Source organism: Papilio xuthus, unplaced genomic scaffold (assembly GCF_000836235.2).
Source record: "Papilio xuthus unplaced genomic scaffold, Pxut_1.1 DF825017.1, whole genome shotgun sequence".
Classification (NCBI taxonomy): domain Eukaryota; kingdom Metazoa; phylum Arthropoda; class Insecta; order Lepidoptera; family Papilionidae; genus Papilio; species Papilio xuthus.
The window spans coordinates 6,370,488-6,382,654 of record NW_013533632.1 but is presented as its reverse complement, the minus strand read 5'-3'; the positions used below and the strand labels follow the sequence as shown (position 1 = coordinate 6,382,654).

The following is a 12,167-nucleotide window of genomic DNA, read 5'->3' as shown; positions in this document are numbered from 1 at the left end:
CTCATGTAATAAAAAAGGAACATTTTTCTCGAAAGATCAATTGACATTTCTAAGCTAGTTAGTTGTGTACCCGTAACACGTTTAAACTTCGGATAAATAAATATAACATTATTTATAACATACAGAAAATGTTTAAGTGAGTGCATACACTTTTTGGGTTATTAGTGGTAACTTATTTCAATTGTTTTCAAAACAAACTAAATTGATATAACCAGAATTAAATAATATTTGATACAGAAACCTATGGCAATATACAAAATACGTAAGAGAAATCGTCGACCAACGTTCAAATAAAACGTTAAAAAAAACTAATCATTTCGCCTAAAACTCATTGGTAAACAAATTGACTATGCATAGTACTAAACATTGCGTTTTCCTAATTATTATCACGTGGTAATAGGTGGAGATAGTTAAAATATAATGGAAAGAGTATATGGTTTATGAATATATAAGTTCAATACGTAAGTTCATAATGGTAAACTTCAACACGACATTCTTATAACTTAAAGAAATAATCGAAAGGCAAAGATGTTTTAAAATAATCGAAAAAATCTTTAAATCGAACCTTCAATGTAATTAATTAAAAAATAAAGGGTGATTTTATTCTAATTCTTTTATTTTACAAATCAAATTGATCGTTAAAATTATCATATTCTCTTTTATTTTAGTAAATCTATGTTGATTTCTAAGATAAAATTGATCGTTAACAATAAATAAATAAATCAAAAATCAAAATAATACCTTGTTATGGGTTCTACTACAGGTTGCACATGTTTAGCTGCTGCAGCTTGCGACCGGCATTTTCTTTTGATTTTGTCAAATTTGTCTTCAAACATATTTATATCTTCAAATACATCCGGGTACATACTGTCCTTGACTACTTGTTTTCTTCTAGGTTTAGGAATTTTTTTTGGTGGTTCTGATACTACCTCATGATCTTCGATGTTTTCGTCATTTTTGTTATCAAGTACAGGATTTGATAAAGCTTCTTGCCCTGTTTCATTTTGATCTGATTGAATCACACTTAAAGTTTGTTGAAGAACGAAATTACCAGATGCATGTGCGAGCGATTGTGCTGCTGCTTCTTTTAACCCTGATAGCAAATCGTTCTCCAAGTTTCGTACTTCTTCGCTTTCAAGAATGTTTTTCGCTGTTATTGAATCTACGTCACCATCACTTCTTAATTCATAATCTTCATTATTCGTGTTATTCTCCTTAACACCCTCAATTACTGGAGCCTGTTCATTTACTACAGTATTCACCTCACTGATTAGTATTACTTGTTCATTATTTTGCGGTGTTACAGTTTCCACATTATTATTGGCTATTGTAACTTGTTCTGCACTACTAGGAACTGTTGTAGCCTGCTCAGCATTGTTAGATACTTCGGATGTTTGTTCAGTAGCAGTAGATATTATTGTAGTGACCTGTTCAGTGTTACTGGTTAGTTCTGGTTTATGAGATTCTTGTAACAATTCACAGCAATCGATAAACAGTGCTTCATCGCGGCTTAGATTGCGACGCGATAACTGTTCATCTCTCACCTTTTTATTCACTTTAGCCAGTATTTCCCCTAAAGTTGGCAAGGGCGCTTTCGAAGGAGGTTTGACGTTTCGCTTTTTTTTAGACATACCAATCATTTTGAGGTGGTCAAGCTGTTGCTTATAAGGTATAAGGTAATTCGGCTCTTCAAATACCGGAGTTGTTTTAACTTTCATTTCAATTTCTGATAACTTGGAAATATGTAACAATGTAATTTGATGTCTCAAATAGTTATCTGGGCGTTTAAAGTCTTTATTACAAATCACGCAAAATTTAGTAACTGGTTTAATTGCTTTTTTACGTCCTCGTTTCGCAGGTTTTTTGGTAACTGCTTGTGTGGGTTCCGCAGAAGAACTTTCACCATCCTTGGGCTTGGTAGTTGCTGGTTTGCTAGTTGGTACGATTTTTTCGTCATCATTTGTGTCATCAGCTTCAATGGCGTTGAATGTTTCCGAAATCTTTTTAGCAGCAATTAAATTTGATTTTCTAGGTTTTCTTTCAGAGAAAAACCCAAAACTTTCCATAAACTGTTCATTTCTATTTTGTTGTTCATTGCTTGTGCTTGCGACGACAATCTGCGTTTCTTTTTTCTTCTTTTGTGTATCTTGAGCAGAACTGTTAGCATCTGTAGTACTATTTTGTCTCGACTTTTTCTTTTCTCTCTCTTCGACATATTTTTGTAATGGCACGTCACTTTTAGCAGAATCGTCTGAATCACTTGTATCTTCTTTTGAATAAGTCTCATTTAATTTTTTTGTCGGTATCAAATCTTTATTTTCGTCAATAATTGGCTCTGTATTAACGCCAATAGACGTTTCATTCTTACTTATTTTTACTTCCTGATCTTTTATAGAACTCGACTTGTTAAAATCTTTATTTGACGTCAGTAATCTTCCGAATGATTCATCTTTCTCAGCCATATCCTCTAAATCTATATCATAAGGATCATATAAAGGGGTACTGGACTTAACAACCACAGACTTTGATCTAGTTCGCCTCATTGCAGTATGATTATTATAACAAGTATTTTTTGTTCCTACACCATTTCTACTTTTTTTCCAAGTTTCTACAACATTCTGTTTTAAATGTTCAAGCTTTTTGCTTTCAGGTCCAGTATCGTTAATTAGTTTTGATTTTTTACATTCTGAATCGTGGTTATTATCAGCACTTGTTGACGTACATATTTTTCTTTTTTCGGCATAAACTGCCTTCATTGCACTGCTTTCAATAGTAATAGATTCCTCATTGTTTTTATTTTTTTCTATAAGGGAAGTAGTGGATAGGTCATTTTGTGATGACTCATTTTGGTGGCTTATCTGATTTTCCGTTTTACCTTTGGTAATTTCTGTATTTTTACGGTCTTTGGCATTAATGACAGGTGAAGTAGACAATGTGTTATCTTCTGCGTCACGATCAACAGATTTCAACTTTTTGGATTTTTGCTTTGCTTGAGGAGATTTCTTTCTTTTAGATTTTTTATCTTGATTCAAAGCAGGGACAGTCGATTTTTCTGGTTCTTTGGTATTTTTGTTACTTTGTGACGTAGAATATAAATTATGGCCACTCAAGCTTGCATCCTTAACACCAACAACCGGTTCCTTTGCAATCACTTTATCGGTTTGAGGTTGCGATATTCTTTCTTCGTCCATTAATAGCTTAGAAAATATAAGTTGCTTTTTAGTAAGAGGCACTTTTTGTTCAGTGGGTTTATCAATTTGCTGAGAAACATAAGACTGAGCAATATTATTATCCACAAACATAGATTTGCCTCGTCGGCTTCTTCGCAAAGGTAAAGGGTTAATTTCCTCAGTTCCTAGCGAGATTTGTTGCGATTTTCTGATTTCAGCACTTTGCTTGTTTCTTTGCTGTTTAAGACGAGTTAATTCTTTAAGTTTTGAAATAGGAACTTCAGTACAGACGGCTTGTAGATGCGGTGCAAGACTTTGTTTTGAATTGTCTAATGATTTTCGATAAAGGTTACCCATGTAACTATGAAGAATACAGTTACGAACAATGCATTTTTTCTTTTTAGGTTTCCCACGTTTACCTTTTAATTTCTGAATGTTTTCTTTCGACGAGTGTTGACTTATTTGAGGCGAGTTATCATCAAGTTTTGTTATGTCAATACAAACATCATGATTTTTATTACTTGATTGATTTTCCTTAACATCCGTGTTGGTTTGAGTTTGTATATTGTTATTTTGAACCGCACAATCTTTATCATCTAATCTGAGAGTAGAATCATTGAGGTGAATATTGTCTGTATCTTCTTTACAAACTTCTTGGAAATCTTTCGTTTCAACGACCATGTCATCACCTTTTTTATGTGAAGTATTTGAGCCATTAATTTTTCTTTGATTAATTGCTTTTGAATATTTAGGTGAGACACGACTACTTTTAATGATTTTGTTTAATTTGCAATTTGACACTTCCATTTCAATAGAGGGTTTTTCACAGTTACTCAAAATGTCGTTGTTGTCTTGATGTTTGCCGTTTCCAATTTCTAATTCTGCAGTAGTCAAATTATGAGAGAGAGCAGAGAGCTTAACTGCACCTACATGTTTGTTTGGTAATTGTTTGCTACCCTTATCTCTTGAAAAAGATTTTGTCGTTTTCTTATCTTGTTTAACTTTTTTATTATCTGTATCTGTACACTTCGCATCTATGAGCGGTATGTTATCATCACAAGATGTTGGCAGATGCGATTGTTGACGTTGTTTCTTTTTTACAATAACCGCTAAAGTAACGTCGTCTTCTGAATCTTCATCTCCATTTGCAACCTTTTCTATGGACATTTTGGCGGGAGTAGAAATGCCGTCTCCATTCATCGATATTATTTGTGTGTTAATGTCATGTGTATTAGTAGTATCCAATAAAGTTATTTCTTCGCACATAGAACTTGACAAGTCATTAGACTGACTATTTGTTACTCTTTGAAAATTAATGTCAGGGAGTACAATAGAATTTTCTTTGTTTGAAATCGGCGTTAGTATAACAGTAGAGTTTACTAAAATGCTTTCATTAATATTTAAAGGCCCACTAAGATTTAAGCTTTCATTTAAATGGTTGAAAGTCTTATTGGAATCAACACATTGCAATAACGGAATTTCAATTCTATCTTCAGCTATTCTAAGATCCTCATTATAAGTTTGGATTCCGTTATTTTCAGCGTTTACATTGTCATATTCAGCAATTTCAATAATTTGGTTATTATTGTTCTTATAAAAGGTTTTGTATTGAAGGTTACCTTCCAATCGTATTAATTTATTTCTTTCATGGGTGGTTTTCATTCGCACTGCTCTTAAATTCGCAGTCTGTTCATTATTTCCTTTTTGTCTTAGAATTTCAAGGGATGTATCTATGTTCTGATTTTTATCAAAATCAGGATTTAACGGCACTACGTAGCTTTCAATTATTTGTATGTCTTTCTTTACTTCTTGAACATTTTCATCATTCGTTAAGTCTATGATGACATTTGCCTCATCTCCAAAATTAACTGGGTTTGTTTGTCGTTTTTTAACCGGTGTTGAGTTTCTTTTTAATGTAAATGTCGACGAATGTTCATGTTCATAGGTTTCAGAAGGATTTTGGTAATTTTCGTTTAAAACAACTGGAGCCTTAAGAATTACGGAATGAGCCGCTGATTCAGGAGAGATAACTGTAGACTTAGGGTATAAAACAAAATCTGATGCGACAGGTCTACTAAGATTTTGCATGTTTGATAGTTTGTCATCATAACTATGTTCCATGGATGTAGTCTGCTGCGTTTTGATCAGACATTTCCTTGTTTCCGTTCCGGCAGTAGAAGCAGAAGTAGAAACATATTGGGGTAACACGTTCAATAGTTGATTTCGATGGTCAACAGGCATTGTTCCTAAAATTTCAACTAATTCTTGAGGCAGCATTGCAATTTTTCTGGCGGTTTCCGTGTCCTGTTCTATTTCAAAATTTATCATTTCTGTAGTCATATCCGAAGTATTTTCTGCAATTCTGTTCGTTTCAGCCGATTCATTGTTTCTTAAAATCATAGATTCTGCATTTGTATTTGCATCAATTACATGTTCTGGATTATAATCAATACTAGCGTCCCTGTTAGTATCAACTTCATTGTAAACAGACGTAGAACTAGAAATCCCTTCTTCGGGAATATTAGAAAAATTGGTTTCGTCCAGATTGGTTGTATTTATGGGCACGGAGACATTTTCCAAACTATATACTGATGTTGTGCTTTCTGGGTTATTCCTTGCTTCCTGTGTTGTGCCATTATAATTTACTGCCTGGTAAAGAGGTACAGTATCGCCATTAGTCGTGATAGTAATGTTTAATGTAGAATTTTCAATTTCGTAAGGCAATTGATCTTTTGGCACTATAAAACAAATCGTCTCGATATAGGGCTGTGAAGGTTGACTATTTATCGTTTCACTTGTTTGGCCAATAGTAGCCTCAGTATTAGACTGCACCAAAATTCCACTACCGATTGTTTCATTTATATCGGAACAGTTAACATTACTCATATCCCTAAAGGGAGACAGTTGGTTCTGGCTGTGCGAATTTGTTGACTCAGCATTTGTCGGAAGTAAAATATAGTTAGAATTGTTTTCTTGAACATTTAAGTTAAGATCATCATTTGGATTAATGACCCGAGGTTCGGCTGTATTGTCGTAAACAGCTTCTAAACTTTGATGTTCGATTTGATTTTCCGACGTTTCAGAGGTATTTGATATTATACTTAACTGCCGAGAATCTGATTCATTTGTAAGCAAATCTGTTACTGTTGTATTATGTTCTAATCCGCTGTTTAATAAATCTCTCGGTGCTTCTTTATTAACAAGATCAAGTACAATCATATTTTCTTCACTCTTTTCAGTGTAGTCAATAGCAACACCCTTTTCTGGAAGTATATTTAAAGATGGAGCTCTCGCTCTTTTTCTCAATGACAAATCAGTAGGGAAATCTTCGTGTATATCTTCATATGTCATTACTGTTGAATTCTCGTTATTTCCAAGAGATTTTGTAGATAAATTTGTAGGACTTGATTGTGTGGAAGATTGTGGAGTTTGTTTAATGCTTAAATCTACCACGACATCCGTAGGTGCATCATCCACAACAGTAGAATTCTCAAGAGTTACGTTAGCATCCGCATTTTTATTAGACAGATCTAAAGTTTTATTATCATCATATCTATTCATGGTTAAAGAATGACGATTCTGACGCGAAGAAATCTGTAATGCATGTGCCGAAACTGATTTTCCGGATAAATCTAATGGAGCCGGTGACAATGGTTCAAAACTAGCGCTCGCGTGCGCTGGAAGGATTTTAAGTGGAATGTCGTTATATTTGTCTGAATTATATTGGAGATTTATTTTACGTGAAGAGTCACCGTTTTGTTCCACTGTGTTCATTCCTGTTCTTTTATTCCACCCTGTTCTTTTGGTTGATACGTATTGATCATGTGACTGTGTCGACTTTTTACCTACATTTAAGTCTAAAGGAATCAAGTCATTGTTTGATGTTAAATTTGTCACGTTATTGTTCTTTGTTAGGTCAACCAAAGCATCTTTATCAGTAACAGCTTTGCAAAATTGGGAATTTTGAATTCCTGGTGTAGTAACTGATTTCAAAATATCTTTTGAAATCGTGGGTGGTGTTTCAGGGACCTTATCATTCTGATCGTTTTTATTATTTTTAGGTGTTTGTGGGTTCAAAATTATTTTTTCCTCTTCTTGTTGCATTTGATTTCCTGATATTTTTGGAGACTTGTGAATAACTGTATTCCTAGGCGGAGGTAATTGAGTAGGCGAAAGCACAACATGATTTGAAACGTTTCTTTCCCTTGAGTTGATTATATCTTGGCATTGGTAGGATAACTGATCTTGGATATGACAGTTTGTCACCTTATCTTTATCGGGGCAAATAACATCAGTTCTAGATTCATGAGAATTTCCATAGTCATTACTATCACTAGTTTTTAGCAATTTATCATCCGCAGGAATATGCGGCTGTGATATTTCTTTATTTATGTGCCCTTGTTTTGGGCCAATTAAGTCAAATCCTTGTTCCATATAAATAGGTTCTAGTTCTATCGGCTCATCGCTGCCGCATTGAACTGAAACGTGTCCAGGTATATCACTATCACTATTAGGTGTCAATTTGTTCTTTAACATTGCAATACATGCATTTAATCCTTTACGCGGCTTACTTAACTTATTTTTTCGAGAGTTATGATACTCGAATGCACGGTTTTGATTAAAATGTAAAGGAGGTTTATCAAGCTTAGTTACCACAGCTTGATTTTCAAATAATACACGAGGACCAGATGGTAAGTGATGTTCGTCTCCGTTATTACATTCTTGTTGAACAAGAAAAAGGCGATGAAATTGAACAGCTTTGTCATGAGTCTCCGAATCAGCCGTCAAACTGGCAATTGAATGTTTTAGAGGAACGTTTTGGGTTGGCGCATTAGAATTATTCGAATTGCCGCTTGGTTCGCTACCACCTCCTGATTGTTGTTGGCTTTCTCTGTTATTTGATCCTTCACGATTTGAATGTCCTCTTACTTTTTGTGGATCACTATTAAGATCCACTCGATTTGGAGTATTGTCTAATGAGATTTTGTCAGGTTCGGTACTCTCGATACATCCGCTTAGAGCGTCTGTAGTATTTTCAATAACTAATTTCAATTCCTTATCAGGTCCTTTTATTTTAGGGCGATTCATAGTAGCCTTTTTGTTTAAAGACTCTTTTTTATGATTACTACTTTTGATTGATAGATCCCTTGTTTTGGGCCTCAAAGGCAAATTGTCATCTTCATCGTCATCATCCATCATATTAAATCCAGAATCTTTTGAATCAGTAGTAGATTCTGGTGAGATTATTTTTATATCAGATACTTTGTCAATATTCATATACTTTTGATCCAAAGTATGTTTTCTAGTCATTATTTTATTACGTTTACGATCATACTTCCTTCTCGGATATGAGTTCAGTGGATTGACCGTAGCTCTATGTCGCTTAGCTGGTAGATCTGCTAACATTTTACGGATAGTTTCAGCTGAAATATAAAAATCTCATAAATATAATAAAGTTTTTTTAATAAAAAAAAAAAATAATCTTGATAATTGATAATGAATTAATAAAGTACAGAGCGTTACACAACTATGTCACATTCAACACAGCTTGAACAATGTAGGATCACTCAAAGTATCTTTCTAAATAACGTATTCGATAAAATTACTAAGATTTTAAAGATCTGACCTAATTACACTTTTGTATTATGCTAACGTTTATTGTCCACATACTTTTTGAGCATGGCGTCATCGTGCAAGATCCTGCATATTTTAATATTTTATTTAAACTTACCGTCACCTACTTCCGACCTTGTTTTAGTCCTAGACCTCAAAAGATTTTTATCGTTTCTCTGTCCTGTTCGAATATCTTTTCGCATTTTCTTACGTATCCTATTATCAGGGAGACGTGGACGACGTTTGCGGACGCCAAATGGTCGATAGCGGCATTTCCTTCGCACCGTTGGTGTGTCGCCTGCGCAATCTAATATATGTTGGTGCAAATCTTCAAGGGTTATAGATTTTTTACATTTTGTGCACTCGCGAAATCCTCTCTGAGGACGAGTTCGGTTAAATATCTGACTAGGAGGCACATACAGATGTTTAAAGATATCCGCATTCAATAAAGGTTCTCCAACAATTTCGTAATGTTCTATTTGTGCATTGGGATGTTGCGTTGAAATATGAGAAGAAAGCGCTCGAGAATCATGTGTTTGTGCGCCGCAAGCGCAACACACATAGCACCGAGGCCGAACCGATTCACCACTAAGAACTGCTGGTGGTAAAACAAAAGGTGGAGTGGTTGGACTTAATCCTAACATAGCGGGAAAATGAGATCCTTCGCTAGAAGTTGGTTTGCCATAATTTTTAATGCCTTGTGTAGGTGAAATTGGTATTTCTTTGCTTTCGAGTATTTCTTTCAATTCCTTGCTGATCGTATTTTGCTTTTCAGTCTTTTCTTCCAATGGTAAGCTACTAAATTTGTCTTCGAATTTTTGTCTCATACGTAATTGGGTCCAAATATCTAAATTAGATACATATGTTATGATGCAGTTATTAAGGTGTGAATCGCGCTTTAATTGGTCCACATTAACGACAGATCTGTCATTATCCGCGCTATCCCATTTCCATTTGTGTTTTGGTGCTATTGCTCTCGGCACAAAACCATCTAATAGGTTACGAGAATATTGATCGCCAGCGAGAAGAATAGGGAAACCTTCTGCGGTATTGATGGTAACACAGTCCTTAGATTTCCTTGTTTTAATGATTGAATCTGGTTCAGGATTATCGATAAAGGATCCATCGAGATGTTTTAATAAATTTTCTTGGACGTTCCTGGCGACCTGCATGTAAAAGTTGGTGTCAAAACATTTCTCAAATTTGTGTGTACCATTTTCAGACGGTTTTGTCCACTCTTTTTTAGTAGATTCGCCGGTTCTAGGCGATCTATGCACCACCCCCAATCTAGATAAAATTTGATCAGCGTCAGTGTTATGAAAAGAAAAGTTGGATGGAATTCTTTTATTCCATTGTATGTCATCTAAAACGATAATTGCCTTTTTCTCCAATATCGCTTTATGACTTATCCCTTTGTTTGAAGGTAATATTAAATTCGTTGTTATATTATCCTCTATATCGGCGTCATCGCGTACTTTAGTTGGTTTAAGTTCGCACGAGATAACTATCCCCTTAAAGCCGTCAGTAAAGTCTTTTTTATCACTGAGAATCGACTTCGTGGCATCTGAGTTCGATGACTTTTTGGGCTTCGTCCTCTCCAATGACTTCTGACGTAGTTTGCTACGATAAGGAAGCTCTTGTTTTTCGCACACGTTAAGTTTATGTTGTATCACATCTGATGTCGACGAAAATCTAGTATGACAATCCAGACAAGCAAAATATTGATTTGGATGACTGTCCACCATGTGGCGAATGATGTTTGAATTATGCTCGACATGATTACAGAAAAGACAATCAAAGAAGAAGTCTTGTTTCGAAGAAGAAATATGGATGAGATGAACATGCCTCAAAGCAGTTTGTTTAGAACTAAATGTTTTGTCACAGTACGGGCAAAAATGTTGTGGAATTGTATTGTCAGACTTTTTCACGAGATCATCTGTTTTGTTAGGTGATATTTTCAAATTAGTTGTTCTTTTAGGCTTATCCTCTAAGGTCTTATTTTCGGATTTACGCGATATTTGGTTAGATTGGGGGCTATGGTTCGATTTACGTGGTCGCAGTCTTCCATTTAAACCAGTTGATGGTTCATCTTCCCCTGTATTCATCGTGTCTAGCCCTTCGAACCTACAAAAAAAAGTAAATTAAAGGATAAATTAATTGTTTTAGAAAACGAAATGCTCAATGGGCTAAAAAAAAATCGAGTTGGATCTAGACTATTTTAATATATTCCCGAATTCCTCCTCAAGAAAAAATATGATTGATTCAATCAGGTTTGATATTAATGCTGAGCACGTGCTTCTCACATCTTCCAACGCAGCAGCGATTGCTGAGAATTTACTTACTTTTTCGTTAATTTGGTGTTGTACAAATATACGAGTCTATTTAGATTTATGCTTAACATTTGATAAGTATTCTTCCGTGATAAAGTTTATACAGAACTTGATTATTTTTATTCTAAGTTAATTTTACTGTCCCCGTTTCACCTTTTTACATATAAAAGTTCATACATAAATATGTGCTTTATATCGGATTCTAAATCCCCGCCACCAAAATAAATCCCGAATCCAAAATTGCTAGTGTAAATAACAAGTGGTGCATGCAGTAGTAAGAGAACTTCACAATTTCATCAAAAGCTACCTACCCGGTGGTTTAGGAACGCATACGAACATTACATTGCAATACCCAATTGTAGGTGTGTGTTATCTTTCTAATATAAACTAGTTATTGCCCGCGACTTTTACTAACAAAACTTAGTAGTCTATGTGTTCTTCTAAACTGCATTCTATATCTACATATTTCATCCAAACTTTCGCATTTCAAATTAAAATAGACGATGACATTAAAATTATAGTAAAGCGAGGTTGCGTTTATCATAGATTAATTTAAAACGAACCCTACAATATTATCATAATAAATATATTCACTACAACTTACCTTTCATTCGGCTCCTCCATAGTTCGACAACTGTGTCGAAATAATAAATCTATATGAATACAATCTACGAATATATCACAAAAAAAAACCGACTGGCGACACACTCACAATTTCACAAACACTTTAGAAAGAAATACGAATCCAATGACAACTCACAGCCGCACTCGTAGCGTTTAAGTGGTCTTTTAGTGAGTACGCTCAGTGAGGCATTTAATACCTGACGTCTTTTGACGAAAAGGCATTCCAATTATGTTTTAAAACTTACTTAGTCAACAGGATCAGGTCTTCTGTACAAATTTCATCGATGTTAACGTCTGATGCGAATGGATCCGGCGCGATGATGTGCGGATCGAATCCTACATCATGCTTAGTTTTTCCCGATGTCAATAAACCATCTGGAGGGTATCTGGATCAAGGACGTATAACTTAAAGTTTACCGTTTATGTTTCT

General features: G+C 34.7%; 1 protein-coding gene across 3 annotated transcripts in view; it reads right to left on the bottom strand.

Moving 5' to 3' along the window:
- The window catches only part of LOC106126198 (uncharacterized), a 32,021-nt gene that overhangs the window by 3,405 nt on the left and 16,449 nt on the right, over positions 1–12,167 (bottom strand). For 2 of the 3 annotated variants that reach the window (XM_013323686.1, XM_013323687.1), the window contains exons 3-6: positions 11,983–12,123; positions 11,718–11,747; positions 8,902–10,907; positions 742–8,593 (exon numbers count right to left, since the gene is read on the bottom strand). In XM_013323686.1, the coding sequence (XP_013179140.1) occupies positions 742–8,593; positions 8,902–10,907; positions 11,718–11,737 (9,878 nt within the window). In that variant the 5' untranslated portion in view covers positions 11,738–11,747; positions 11,983–12,123. The remainder of the gene's footprint in view (positions 1–741; positions 8,594–8,901; positions 10,908–11,717; positions 11,748–11,982; positions 12,124–12,167) is intronic. The other variant, XM_013323688.1, reaches the window with a different exon arrangement.